The sequence below is a fragment of the Anoplopoma fimbria genome, chromosome 13, assembly GCF_027596085.1.
Source record: "Anoplopoma fimbria isolate UVic2021 breed Golden Eagle Sablefish chromosome 13, Afim_UVic_2022, whole genome shotgun sequence".
Classification (NCBI taxonomy): Eukaryota; Metazoa; Chordata; class Actinopteri; order Perciformes; family Anoplopomatidae; genus Anoplopoma; species Anoplopoma fimbria.
Genome location: NC_072461.1, coordinates 1,125,103 through 1,140,375, shown reverse-complemented (window position 1 = coordinate 1,140,375; position 15,273 = coordinate 1,125,103). Strand labels below are relative to the sequence as shown.

The following is a 15,273-nucleotide window of genomic DNA, read 5'->3' as shown; positions in this document are numbered from 1 at the left end:
TACATGTTTCTTTTTTGTTGCAAGTTGCCTTAATGTCTTAATTTGACCAATTATGTAGTACAAATGTAAGAAATACTGCACCAGAAAATAGAATGTGCAATGAAATGCATCATTTACAAGCACTAGTGCGACACCTTTGCTTTCTCTTTCAATCAATCCAGTCATCACTGACAGTATGGTATCTGACGTTTTTTTCCTCTGTTTTGTCCTGTAGATGTGTCTCCGGGGGTTCTGGCAGAGCTGGTTGTCAGGATTCGCTCTACCAGACTTAAGTTGATGATGGCAGATGCCATATTTAGGAGTCTTTGCTGCAGAAGTGGATTCACAGTTGGAGATGAACCCCTCTCTTTTAAGAAAATGGTTTGTTTGTGTGTTTGTTTCTTGTTTTTCATCCGATTTCCCATTACCTACTTACGGTGAAACCTCATTGGTGCTGTATTCATTTAGCCATTGACATGCTTTGTAATAATTTTAGGCATGCACCTCTTACTTGTGTTTATTATAATAGTCATGTGCTGCTTATTTTAGTAAATCATGAAGACATTGAGTGACATTTTGTAAAATGTAAGTTTGGAGAGTTCAGTTGGCAGTGATTTCCAGTTCAGTACTGGAAAAAAACATTTGATTTTAAAGGGTATTAACATTCTGATAAAACTACACACACACACACAAGCCTATGTTTTCAAAAACACAGAAAATAATAAAGTAATCAAAGAAACAACTTTACTGATTTAACATTGTTTAGATTAATACGCTGCCTTTAATTATTTGGGTTTCTTTATTTGCTTTGCTCTGGTGTTTAGATTAAAAAGGAACAAAACACAGGTGTTTTGCATCAGTTAACTTGGCAGTGTGAAAATTGATATAGATTTTATTACAGTTTTCTGACACAGACAAAAAGTTGGCTGATGTAGTCTACCCATTATATTACCTTGCTGTAAAACATCTGGCTTTCTCACTCAGGGTTGATGTCTTTGTGCCTCCTCAGTCCCATAAAGACACACAAACATCCACTCGAAGTATAAAGGCACTATCTAACCTTGTGTGTGTATGCGTGTCTCTGACAGGTGCTGTCCTACATGCCTGCTCTGGAAATCTTAGCTCAGAGTCCCACGGGTGCTCGCCTCAGGACCGGACCAACCTCCCACAGCTGCAGCAGCCAGGGGACCGGCTGCAGGTCAGATACACACATCTGTCCGTCTATACCACTGTTCATCTCTCAGGGCACATTTTCATAAGAGCCTAAGGCAGAACATTGTGAAAGCATACATGCAGAGGTGGGGGCTGCACATGGGCCAATAGTTTAGTCTAGCTTACATTATAAACCAACTTAATTTATTAATACTTAATACTTAATATTTTTGACCCTGCAGGTACTTTCTCATTTCGGTGCCTTATTTTAGAATACATTTCAAACTACCAAACCCAAGGTAAATTTACTTATGTTTACAGATCAGCCCGGGGATTTGAAATGGCAGTGTGTGCAGATCTTAACAAGTCTATTGCTCTTCTCTCTTGGGCTAACTGCCTTCGATATAGTTAGGCAGTAAATACATTGAGTGTTTGCACCTTACCAATTGCTTCATCTTTTGATACTGTATCAAATGAAATACTTTCTCTATCATTGTGCTTTGTTGCTTCCACAAAAGTCCCTTAAAGGCACAATGCACATTCAAGTGCATTTATATTAGCTGCATCTGTCTTTCATTTGTTTCTTAAATCTTGTTCTTTAGCCTTTGTGTGTCTAAAATAGCAGAAATAGTCAACCAGCAGTCTACTGTGCCTCCACTGTCAAGTTTCAACTCATAGATCTAAAGGCAAAACGGGTGAAAATGTACAGACCCGATGAGAAATGTGAGTGAAAAGGAACAAAGGAACACCTGGAGAGAGGATGAAAGTGTGGGTGGGTGGGTGGGTTGGGGGTGAGGGTGAGATGCAGAGATGCATGAATGGAGGGACTGAGGGAAAGCTGGAGAGAGGCAAATGGAGGTCAGACGGAGCGTGAGGAGTTGGCATGTGATGGGTCATGCCCAGGTCTGATCCTATCAGTGTGTGCTGGCTGAGAGGAGGGGTGCATGGGGAGGTTAGACCCTTTCATCACACACACACACTAACACACACACGCAGAGAGCTGTGTCTGATTTGGACAGGAAGCCGACAGATAGACAGACTAGGATATCCCATCAGGCCTTTTGTGTCTTCCCTTACGACCACCAGCGCTCAGCCTTCACCCCCCTTCCTCACCTCTCTTGATCTACACTCACATACTAAGTCCCTCTTTGAATGCAAACACACACACTCTCCATACTTGGTATCAGACATCTGCTGCTCCACCAGCAGGTAGTTGGCCCAGAGAAGGGGAGGAGCCACCAGGGAGAAGGTTCATGTGAAGGCTACTGGTTCATGTGTTGACCCGATCCCCTCATCCCTCCATCACTGCTTTCTACTCTTTCTGCTTTTTGCTTTTTGCTTTCCCCACAGTTTCAAGGGTTTAGTTTGTTTTGACATATACATGAGAGGAACTGCATAAAACAAGGAATGCAATCTGTACGGATGAGATAAAGAAATGCCAAAGGGCATGTAAAATCATTTGACCCTGAAAGAAAGAATGAAATCAAAATGACAAAGCCTGTGATGAATTGAGAACAGAAACCAAAAGGAAATCTTGTTTCCTCATTTTTCATGCTTGAATGTATGATATTATACATATTTTCAGGGATGTTGACAATCAATTAACACATCTTCCGTTGAAGCATTTATGAGTCTGGCACTGTTCTCAATCTCTAAGCATTTTCAATACAATTCTCTATGTTGTTGGAGCTGCTATGACTCAATAAAATCATTTAAATATTCTATATAAAGAACTCAACTATATTTGTGGTTAGAGCACTTGTCAGTAATTCATAGTCCTTAACACAATAAGACTTAAAAACATTACATTTTAAATAATACAAATGTGACATGAATATATGTTGAATATATTAGTCTTGGTTTTAGATGGTTTCAGATCAGTTTGAACTGTCGGTAGAACACGAGACAAAATCCTCGTTAGATTTTTTTTTTTATTGGATTCATGACAAGAGCAGGAGCGGGTCATAAAGGTTGAGAGGAGCCACATGACCCCTTTATCTTCCATTTCTGGCTGTTGGGACATATTAGTCTGTTTTACTGTGACTCGAGGCCACTGTAGTGTGTGTGAGATGGCGACTGTGCTTCTTCTGCACCAACAGACAGGCTGGCAGCGGAGCACATGTCCAAGCCATACCAAGCCGACAGACCTACTATATAAATGTTTGTTGGACTTGCCTGCTGGCTACGAGGCAGTGAGTGACTTTAGCAGAAAGGAAGCTGTAATTAAGCTAAACTTTACTTATGCTGGCTTAATCTAGCTCTGCTTACTGCTGATACATTTCAAAGCTTCTAACTATGTCATTACTTTGACTCCTTCTCTTTTGACCAGAACTAAATATAGTCAATATCAGCTGGGTTTAAGAAAAGTAACTACATCACATCCACGGATTAAAGGGACTTGTTTTTGTTTTTGCTATGACCTTTGTGGTAGAATTATAGCAAATGGGAAATGTAATGCATAGATTTCTCTGGCATTCTGACATGCACTTCCCCATTACTTCTAGTTATTTCTCACAAGTTCCTTGAGACTCTGCCTCCAAGGGCACATGGCTGGCCCGGGCCCAGAATTGATAGCTGGGCCACTGACAGCATGCTGGCCTCCTAAAGTAGACCATAAGGGAAGGAGAGACCGGGGCCTGTACAACCCAAGTACTGTCAACCTCCACTGCTGCCAGCCTATATGGAGAGGGGACACTTGGGTGAAGTGTTTTGAGATAAGAAGTGGTGCGCCCTTATACCAGACACTCTTATGGACTCTCTCACACACACACACACACACACACACACACACACACACACACACACACACACACACAGCTCGTCTCATCTCTTTCAGCCTTGTCCCTGCTAATAACAAGCAACGTGACAGGACGTGTGTTTCCTCCTCACTGCTGGGAGCTCCTTCCTGGCTTCTGAACAAGCCAATTACCAAGGAACAAGCCTCTTCCCTGTAATACGGATGGCACTGCGCTTCAATGCAGCGCGCGCGCACGTGCACAGACGTATACACTCCAGACACCTGTCAGACTTCATGCAGGCAGATCTCCCATACCCACTAACAGGACTAGTGACAGCCCACAGCTATTAGCACGCCACTACTTTGAAGAGGCTTCACTTTCTTTTACTAGTTATTCCTCCTAATGTGCTTGCTCACATCGGATTCTCCGTCTCTGCGTTTGAGGCGTTAAGTGGGAGGAAAAGTGCTTTGGAGACGGGAATGGAGGATTGGGCGTGTGAAGTGTGTGTGTGGCCAACACAGTAGGGGTTTGACAGATATTGTCAGATTTCATATAAAATGATACAACGCCACGAGGGATTCGTTCGCTAATGGCACTTTTTACAGTACAGTAATGTCCGTTCCACTTTCTGTACCACTAGGTCTCCTCGCTGTCATGCTGGTCAGTCATTGAAACGTCGCACTTGTTTATGTAAATGCACATATATGCATATTTTCTCATAACCCTTTTGACCATGCCCTTTGTCTCCACACAGTGCTCAGAGCTCTCTGGTGAATGAAACAAGCCCGGAGAGAGAGAACATCCCCAGAGGCTTTAACAGAGTCAACGCAGCAGGTATGGCACATGCATACATACATACATACATACATACATACATATACATACACACACCGCTGCCTAACAATATCGCTGCAGATTTGCAAGGAGCGGACTTTTAATGGACTGATGCACTGCACTAGGTCATCAGTAAAGAGGCACATGATAGCTCTGTCATCACTTTCAGTTTAATGAAGAGCACATAATGTATGGAGAGAGTGATTGATTTGCATTGGACCACGCTTCCATCTAGTCAGCTGTAAAGGCAACTCGGCTGCATAATTCGTGTGTACGTTCAGGGCAGAGTTTGGGCCGTATCACGCCTCCTCCTCCTCCACTTGTTCTATTCGCATTGAAATTCATCGCTGCGCTCTTTGTTTTGTTTTGCTTTTTTTCCTCATGTCTTATTCACCTTTTTAAAAAAAGTAATAGATAAATAAATAAATGGCGCGGACAGAAATAATGGCTTCCTCACACAGTAACCCATATTAGTACGCACAATGCGCCTCAGATCTCAATTTTAAGGATATTAAATGCAGCAATTAGGGTAGAGCTACAGATATACAGCGGTCACACTGGTGGAACTTCCTGCAATTAGAGGCATGGCACTCTGTGTGAACTCTTGAAGGTGTCAGAGCTCATATCTCCCCCCTCCACCTGATCAGAAAGGCCCTGTGCCGGTGCAAAGGAGGGAGTGGGGGAGGGAGGGCTGAGGCAGGAGACTCAAGGCTGTTGGCATGTGTTGTTTTTCCACTACGTGATCTCTATACCGATGCGGTCGGCATTAATTTTTGATGAACCATCGGCACAGCATCCTCCCCTCTCGCCCTCTCATCCCATTCTCACTCGCTCTCCCATTTCCTCTCTTTCTCTCTCAGGCTTTTTCACCCACATATGTAAGCTTGCTTTCTTATATGCTGCACTTCTTTGCTTTGGAGCATCTGTCTCGCCTGCTGGAACCTCAGTATCTTTGTCAAAGTAGCTGAGAGGGTTGAGGGATTTGGGATGAACTTCCTTTTTTTGTTTTTTCAGTTCCGTATCGCTTTCTGGAGGCTCTGCCGAGATTTCATTCTAAATCAGTCTGAATATACTGTATGTAGATTGTCAAACAAGAACTGCTGTGTGTGTGGTTTTTTTTTTTTTTTTTTTGTCGCTTGACATCTGTTTGCTTTTAGCTTCATGTCATCCCGAAAAAAACTATTATTATACTAGTCAACATACACGGAGCATAGTTCAAAAGCTGGGTTCTTTGTTCTGGGGAATGTGAAGGAACTCCAGGTTACCAGAAATCAGAAATAACTTTGTAAAAAGTTGCTGCTTTACAAAATTATCAAAGTGTTATTATTTTCTATGTTCAACACAGTCAGGGCACTCTCTTCTGTTACTTTTGAAAAAGGTGCCAGTTGTCCCATACCTAACAGGTGCAACAACTAGGGCCTTTTTCATACATGTTAGTACATATAGTTTGGTGACCAAATGTAATTCTCACCTAACACCTGAGTGGAGGTATAATCGTCTCAAGCATACTGTATCAAAACTACTTGACTCTCATTTTTGTCAGTAGGGCTATCTGGAGTTGCATTGGGCAAGACTGGAACATAAATGACTTTAGGAGTCTGACGGTGCAGATTGGGCAGTAAAAACTCATTGACGTTAATTTAATTGCCCAGTTTATTTTATGATCTGTTTTTCTTACCAGTGATATCGTAGTGAATATTGATTCAGATCTGTACCTCCTATATGCTCTCAGTAAAAAATATGTTTGGACCATAATGTTACAAAAAGATGATGGAGTCAAAAGTTGTTTATGAGCCTTTGCTATAACATTACATTTATTTATTTTGCATTTGTTCATTTGGCAGACAGCTTTGTCCAACGCAATGAAGAATCCAAGCCACAGTGGATTTGCTTACTATTGCTTTTAACAGGCGCTCTCTGTTTGTGTCCTATTATTTCCTGTTCGCACAGAGGGGCTCAGTTGCTGTTTTTGACTCATTAAATGGAAGTATCCTTTATTAAAGTCGTCACCCATGGAATGTTAAATGATAGTCACTTACGTTAATGCCGGTAAAAATATATTAGGCACTGAAGTAATCTTCATCTTCAGGGCATTAACGTGTTGCTCTTAGAGCCAGCGACAGCAGTCTTCAACTTATTTTAAATGTATCCAATAACTAGCACTGAATACCTTTTATAACACATTCCACACAAATAGCATTGTTACTGGCTCCCAGCTGCTTTTCTGGTCCAAGGATCAGTGGGCCAAGTGACACTTTAGAGGAGTTTAGCAAGCAGACTGAGGGATATAAAGAGCAACACATACATTTAACTTTTCTATTAAAGTGTGAAACAGGGGATTTATAGTAAAGGACAGGCGGATTTATCCTTTCCGTGCTTGTAAATGCTGAGCATGCAATTACCCCTATAATAGAGGCGTTGTGTCCAAATTGGAGCCATTAAAGTGATTTAACAGTGCGTGGATTGGCCCTGGCATTTGCGAGGATGTGTACACATGGGGTGTAGTGGAATGGATGTGTTATCACAGCGTTTCAGGGCGCAGTAATAGCAGAGCAGCTCATGTAGAACACTGACGTGCCGCACTGTACAGCTTACTCATTAGGGACTGTAGTTTGGACTGGGCTCCACCCTCTGTGTGCGGGTTTTGATTTTTAACTTTGCAAATATCGGTTTGCTTCATTGATTGACCTCCTTTATTGTTTCTGGTTTTTATACTGTGCAATCAGCAGTGTCTGCTTTCTGACCATAGAATAGTGAGTTATTTCTGCACTGGATAGTGACCCTCATTTTCTTCTGGTTGTAATATAAAGTCACTTATTGATTTCAGTCAATTGTATTTTATGGAGTTGCATATCATAATTATATAGACACGATCTTACAAAGTGCTTGATATAAGTTGCAATATGCTTCATCAGCCTGTTTGTGTGTCCTTAACTTTTCTGTAAAAAAATGTTTACAGCAATTGAGTGACTTGTTTTGTATCTAATGGCTTTTTCTAGTCTTTTCAGTTAAAATTGACTTCTAAACAGCATTATTCCATTACACTTTTAAACCTTGAACAGCCAATTGAAATGTGTAGAGAAATATTATGATATACTGAACTGGAAAACATTTTTTAACTTCTTTCTGTTTGTTAGGTTTTGTATCACGTTACTTTGGGAGAACATAAATGTTGCTTTTTCTGATAATCAGTCCTACCATTGCCCTGTTTTCTCCCCTCTTCACTCTTCAACCTCCTAACTACCGGTAGATGACATTTAATGTGTCTTCTGCATCCTCAAAGACACCTCCTGGAAGAAAGGAATTCCTCAGAATGAATAGGATCCAGGATTTTCCAATATTTCCCCTATATGCTTTGAAATGCTGGAAACCCTTTCACTCTCTTCTTCACTGCTTCTTCTTTCTTGCCCCACTGTTTCCCCCCTCCCTCTCCTTTCTGCCCCAGTCTGTGCGCGCTGGAGTGGAGCCCCTGTACAGGCGAGGCGTCCTGGGGAGAGCTAGTAAAGCATTTATTATAGGCTTTTCAGTCCTGTATTATACTGGCAAGCACAGAGCCACTCATGCTTGGCCTTTAACTTCCCTCTGAAGTTCAGCCATACATGAAAAGAGGGGGCTATGGTCCGTTAATATATTCCTGGTTTAATATTGTATCAGGAAAAAGTGAGGGACAGGTAAAGATGAGAAAAAAAGTATGAGGGGAGAAGAAAATAGTGTTTAAAAATGTATATGGAATCCTTGATCTTTTTTTTTTTCCACGCCTGTTCACTGGTAGTTTGCTGATTAAATATCACGTGGCGACACTCGCAATGCCCAGCGGAGCTTTTGAACCCTGGATCTGTGAAGAATCCTTTTCGAGGCTTTGTGCGTGGGCTGTCTACCATAACTTCCTCTCAAGTAACAATATAGGGACGAGCGGACAGGAAGCAAGGCTACATTCTCGCCACTCGATTCATTCACTCTCCGACTGCCCCGATATTAACTTTGTTGGGCTCGGGGTGTAAGTGGATCTCTGTGTCTATAACAGAGGAAAAGAGCGAGGCAAATTAGTCTCTCCATCTTTAATTTTTCTTTTTTTTCTCCCATTTCTTCCCCTTGAAAGATCTCCCCCCTTTTCTCATCATTCCTGTTAAATCGCATCCTTATTGGCGGGTCGTACTTTTTTAGGTCAGGTTTTTTCTTTTGGTGTTTGGGGACATTTCTGGGGTATTTCATTGGTGTGTTCAGCATATGGAGAGGGACAATGGGCAGGAAATCGGGGCACACCCTAATTTTGGATTGCTCTCATCTCTTCCGCCTCTTCTCTCTTTTGGGTGTGTTTGTCCATTGTGTGTGTCCTGGTCGAAGGAGAGACCCTCCTCCACAGAGCTTGCAGGAGGAACCAAGTGGAAACGGTGCTTCAGATCCTGTCGCTTCCTGGCACGGACGTCAACGTTAAAGGTAAGACTTTCTCGCGTTCCCTTTTCTCTGAAGCCTCCGTCTCACCGTCAACTGACTCCACTCCCTCTGTTTTCTATAGGGTTTCGAAGAGCAATTAACGTTGTGGGGGGGGAATGTGGGGAAGAAATAGGAGTGCGTATGCGTCATCAGTGAGGGGAACCTTTAGCTAAAATGTAAAGGGTGTGTCTAGAAAGATCTGGATGGGTTTGGCGGCTCAGATTTATAGCTTTACGTGACTTTGCTAAGTGAACTGAATGCCTTCTGATATTCCAGAACGACTTTCTTTTGTCCCTTTAGGTCAAATATAATGACTTAAGCTCCGTTTATGGAAATGTTGTGCTGTTTCAGAGATTTCTCCGATTTTGTAATAGCCCTTTAATAGCAGCCTAAATTTGCTTGCATCTTGGTAGGGGGTTATGAAGGAGGTGATGTCAAAAATGTGATCAGGCAGAACTATGTCCAAAATAATAAAATTACCGCTGTCTCATTGCAGTTGTCTCCCTGAACCAGGCCAGAGTTAACTGAGACAGACCATTTGGGGTTTTCTGATAAAACAGATCTACGTTATGATGATCTCCAAATGGTTTAATTTTGATTATTTAGGACATGTCTATCATTGACTGTCTTTTAAGTTTGGAACGAACGCTGTTAATCACGTTGGACTGATGCGTTTTAATATTTCTAAGAATGCCAATATTCCTATGTGAGACTTACCTAAGCGGTGATTTGTATTTGTAACCTCCAATCCAGAATTTCAAGCATGAAAAAGTTACGTTCATAAAACGAATTAATCTTTAGTCTAGTCGTGTTAGTGTCTTTTGTCTTACGGCAATGGAAAAGACATATAAGTCATTCATTAAAATTTGTATTAATGTTTTTTGTCACTTCCAGTATTAGCTTAAATCACTTTCAAGGATGTCTTGGTAATTTCTCCCAGCTTTATCACAGAGTATCTGAAGTTAGCCCCGCTAGCTTATTTGCTGCTTGAGCTGTTAGCTCTCAGAGCCAACCAACAACTTTGCTGCAAGAGTTAGGCCGCCATGCCACAAGTCTCTTTACTAACTCCGGTCATACTCCAAATTCTCTAATACTGTAACATACTTTGAGAGACGTAGATATTTCTTCAACTGCTTGATACACAGATTATTTAACAAACATCACTATCTTCCATGAAAACTCTCGAAAGAAAGCAAAGTTTTGACATGACAGAGATCTTTAAATTGTATATTTGAGCTTATTAACCACAAAAGTTTTAAACACTAATAAAAGGTAATGTGCTTGTTTTTGTGCTTGGTTCTTTGACCATGTAGACCATGCAGGCTGGACACCTCTGCATGAAGCGTGCAACCATGGCAGCGCTGCGTGTGTGGAGGCTTTGCTACGTCACCTGCCTGCCCCTGTGCTAAATAACCAGGTGGGTGGAGTCAGCCCGCTTCACGACGCTGTGCTAAACGGTCACATGGACATCGCCAGAATGCTACTGGAACATGCAGGTGAGTGAACTTCACCAATACACCCAGAGACGCATTGCTTTAGATCGTGAGCTGATGTAAAGTATGACAAAAATATTTGGTTTTATTAGATTGAGCTAACACTATTCAGAATGAATTACCCCAATTTTATGTTTTTAATACCTAAATAATAGTCAAATATCATTATGTTTCCAAAAAATATTAATCTTAAAAGAGGTTGCTATGTGGCATGCCACTTAATTAACACCTTTGTGTATGACGGTGCTTATTTTCTAGATTAAGCTTTTAATGTGGCTCGCCCAATCAGAATAGGACAACATTTGTCTTTATTTTCAGGTGATTTGAACCTGTGACACTGATATTGGTCTCGGTGCTTTATTTTGTCTATATCATTTCTCAGGCAGGTTCAATTAAAAGAAATTGCCACTCCAACTGTATGTTACATGTGTACATTTCCTAATGGGATGGGATACACTCAACTGTTTTTATAAGTCTTCATATAATCCATCTTCCTTGAAGCGATTCATTAAACCAAATGGTTCCCGTCACATTGATGGAATCATATAATGTTAAAATAAAACACCTTTAACTTGTCTAGCCAGTTGGCTGCCAAGAGAGCTAATCTGTAGAATTAGCCATTTAGCTAATGATTTACTGCACTGGTGGGCTGCATGTCCCTGCCGCTGTAGCCAAGACAAGCTTTCAATTTAACATAGCCAACAAATGCAGCGGCGCTTACTGACAGATTGAATGCTGCTTTCGACCTTATTAGCAGGGCCAGTTTTATCTTGACTGGCCTCCCGGTAGAGTGAGGGACCTGTTGATGGTGGAGCTTTTACAGGTACTCTTGATTTTACACATCAAGTCCAGTTCATTCATCACACAGATGACTATACAGCCTCTGAAAGCAGTTGTATAATGTTTCTCATGGCTCTGAAAGGGGGCTTAATCAAGTCCGAAAAACAAATCAGCTTAAATCAGGTTGGGCTTGGATACTGCAATATTTTAGCAGAAAGCATTTTTTAGAGTTAGAAGGGCATTGTCCATCTACCTCCCGTGGATGATCTAAACAAAGATGGTATTAATTTGCATTATGGGAAATGTAGGATCAAGGGATTATGGGACTTGATCCAAATTTAAGACTAAATGTCAGTATCTCTCTCTGGAATATCCCTTCCCATGTAAAAAAAATGTTTTTTTATCTGAGGGTATATTATGGTTACCTACAAAACAAAAAGCATTATGGGCTGCAGATGAGACAAACCAAATTGGTTCTAGACCCCAGAGGCCATAGCGGTTGTCTGCTCCTTCGCTGCATGATTTGTAGATCATCTTTAACATCTATCCTTCTGCCCCCACTGCTTGTCTTCATAATCCTCATGCAATCCTGCACTGCCGTGTCTGTCCAAACAGATTACAGCATCACTTCAAGAGATGTCTGTTATTGTCATTTTGACGTGATTAGAGGAGTCAGGATCCGCCGCTTGCAAAATTCACACGCAGGTTTTTTGTGGAAATGTGTCACAACACAACGAGTGTGTGTGTGTCGGCATGTTTGCATGCCACATACAGTCTGAGCTCAGGAGGGTTGAAGCGAGCGTGACGGGTGTCGGAGCTCAGGAGAGGTTGGCGTCGCTGGTTGTGTGGCAGCAGGTGGCAGAGTGAATGTGTTTGTGTTTTTTGGGGAGGGTGGGGAGGGGTGCCATTTGCCAGCATTGAACAAGTCTCTCATGTATCATACTGTACCTCTGCCTCTGCTCACCTCTCAGTTTGACTAATTATAGTTAATTTGATTCGACTTTCCCATTAACACATGTACATATTCTGTCCTCAAAAAATAAATTAGACTGGGATTGTTTAGTCCCGGAGAGGAAACAAGCGAGCGCTCCATTTTTTTTCTCTCCCTTCCTCGGTAACATAAGGGAGAGAAAATTAAAAGAGGTCAGATGAAGAAGCAGCTATCTGTAAAATTAGAAGATAAAGTGAGAGCGTGTGTGTATGTGTGCAGCAGACGTCTGGCCTGCTGTCTGGGCCAGGTCTCTTCGCAGGGACTGAGCAGCACATCAGGAATGAGAATACTCTCAGTTTGAAACACCTGCAGGCTTGTACATTATACTTCTTTTTCTCACTCACTCTCTCCTGACGGTTTGCTATTTCCTCACACCTTGATGGCGGGTTGTCTAAAAGCTACAGCAGTGAGCTGGTGAGGAGGTGGTCCTCTTGACTCCAGGCTACACTTTCTATCTTGGTCTCTTGTCCGTGATCTCCATCTGGTTGCCATGGACACCATCGATAGGCCTAGATAGGCCTAGCATTTTTTTTTTTTTTTTTTTGTTAAGTCCTGGTTGTGGAGTCTGGGAAGTTTTGGCTTTGGGGCTTTATGATGGTTAGTTACCGTAAGCATCTTTATGTTGTTGTTCATTCCAGTTTTTACTCTTAACTCAAGCTGGACTTTTGTGCTTATGGCAGCATTTCTAACATCCGTACATCAGAGTGCTTTTTAAATTCTGGCCATGGAGATACGCTGCAATGTCCCATGGTAGGCAAACAGGCTAGTGGGCCAGATGCATTTCCATTCCTCTCTGTCTTTATTTATTATATTCCTGTGTTTTATTCTTGTTTGTGCCTGCTACATCTCCTGAAACTATATTTTCCACTGAGGCATTCACCCTGCTGTTTCCAACAGAAAGGCTGAACCTAGCTGCCAAGGTTCTGGTAGGCCAGAGAGGGCAACACTGACACTGGCACACCAACAAAGCCTTTATTTGGGAGTGATCTCACCCCTTTGTAAGCCTGTCTGCTGGGAGGCCTGGGCTCTCTCTGTGTGTGTGTGTGTGTGTGTGTGCTTTTTCAGGGGTGAATTGTAGGAGGGAGGAATAGATGGATCCCACCCCTACCCCCTCTACCTCAGTCCCTCCAGGCTTTAGGAGCTGGCAAAGAAAGGATGCCATGGCTGAGGGCAAGGCTGACTCTGCTCTCCTCCCCTCCTCCTCCCATTGCCCAAGGCCGCCCCGCCTGACCCTGTGTATAAGTGTGTGTGTGTGTGTGTGTGTGTGTGTGTGTGTGTGTGTGTGTGTGTGTGTGTGTGTGTGTGTGTGTGTGTGTGTGTGTGTGTGTGTGTGTGTGTGTGTGTGTGTGTGTGTGTGTGTGTGTGTGTGTGAGTGTGTTTGGCTCGTTTTTACATGGTATGGAAGTGTCCTTGGCTATATATTTTGATGTATGTGCATGCATGCACTGATATTTTCTTGAATCTCAAATGCTGTAATGAGCGTATGCTGGCTTGTAATTAACTATTTGTAAGTGTGTGTGTGTGTGTGTGTGTGTGTGTGTGTGTGTGTGTGTGTGTGTGTGTGTGTGTGTGTGTGTGTGTGTGTGTGTGTGTGTGTGTGTGTGTGTGTGTGTGTGTGTGTGTGTGTGTGTGTGTGTGTGTGTGTGTGTGTGTGTGTGTGTGTGTGTGATCGCTGATCGCTGACGCTTCCCTGTGCCCCTTCCTCAGCTGGTAGGAGTGTTTAAATTTTGCAGGGTGGCCAGGACAGCCGGTACCCCTGATTGGAATGGAAAATGACCCGGAGCCTTTAGCTCTGTAGTTCAGACCTGGCACACACACACATACACACACACAGTGGAGGCGTGTCCGTTTGCAAAAGGGGGTGGGGAAATAAAGAAAAGAGCCTTTAAGCTGTCACCACTCGGCCCTGTGACCGTAATCGCTGATGGCATCCTCTCAATACAGCCCACCGTGTTAGTAAGCACGGCCAGTCCACCTCGACTGGTAAACACATACACACACACACACACACACACACACACACACACAAACTCATTTAGATTCTTGGAGGCGAAAGAGTATAGCTGAAATAATTCTTCAGGTATGTGTAAAAGTGTTTTGTTTTTTTCTTGTTTGTCTAATTGTTTGGCTTGAGTCAAGCAAGTTCAGAGAAGTTCAAGAGAGTTGCGACTTGGCTGCCTTTACATATTCTCTTTGGATTTTTGTGCATCTCTTGTACCCACACACAAACACACACATGCGGTCGGTTCATGCATAGCATCCCGCGGTCCCTGCAGATCCTAATGTGAACGAGTGTTTGTGGAGCAGAAAGATGTCATTTGCTCAGTGGCACGGGAAACGCACAGTCCCCACGGACGGCTGCAGACAGTCATGGTTTGTGTCTGTCAGTTTGTCTATCTCTGTCATAGATACACACACGCACACAGGTAGAGTTTTAGACACACTTGGGCTTCCTCGCTGTCAACACGCTAAAGAAAGTTCATTCTGCTCAGTACTGATTTCCCTGTGGGTCCTGAACTGGCAACTGCGAGGAGCTGAGCACTTGTACCATTAGAGGTGAGGCTGTGTTTGGAGCCCTCGGCTTCACTCGGGTGTGTTGATGTTTCAACTGCTGCTTTCTCCAGGCTATATTTCAATGACTTGCCTCGCTGGGAATTTTTGACTAGATTCTGCTTCTTTCTCTCTCTTCCTGCCTCTCTCTCCCTCTCGCCAACCACCCCCCAACCTTTCTTTCTGTGTTTTGGGGTGGTTGCCAGGATTAAGTCTAGAGCTGAATCCAACAGTCTCCCGAGTCGTTCCTCAACATGCTCTAAGAGGAGGGAGAGACTCCTTTTGAGATGAGGCCTATGTTTTATACAGATGAGGACCTTGG

The 15,273-nt window shown here is 42.7% G+C and overlaps 1 protein-coding gene across 1 annotated transcript in view; it reads left to right on the top strand.

Moving 5' to 3' along the window:
- Positions 1–15,273, top strand: part of slf1 (SMC5-SMC6 complex localization factor 1) — a 29,245-nt gene that overhangs the window by 5,469 nt on the left and 8,503 nt on the right. Inside the window, exons 13-17 of the mRNA XM_054611004.1 lie at positions 215–360; positions 1,068–1,177; positions 4,624–4,703; positions 9,048–9,140; positions 10,451–10,633. Of these exons, the coding sequence (XP_054466979.1) occupies positions 215–360; positions 1,068–1,177; positions 4,624–4,703; positions 9,048–9,140; positions 10,451–10,633 (612 nt within the window). The remainder of the gene's footprint in view (positions 1–214; positions 361–1,067; positions 1,178–4,623; positions 4,704–9,047; positions 9,141–10,450; positions 10,634–15,273) is intronic.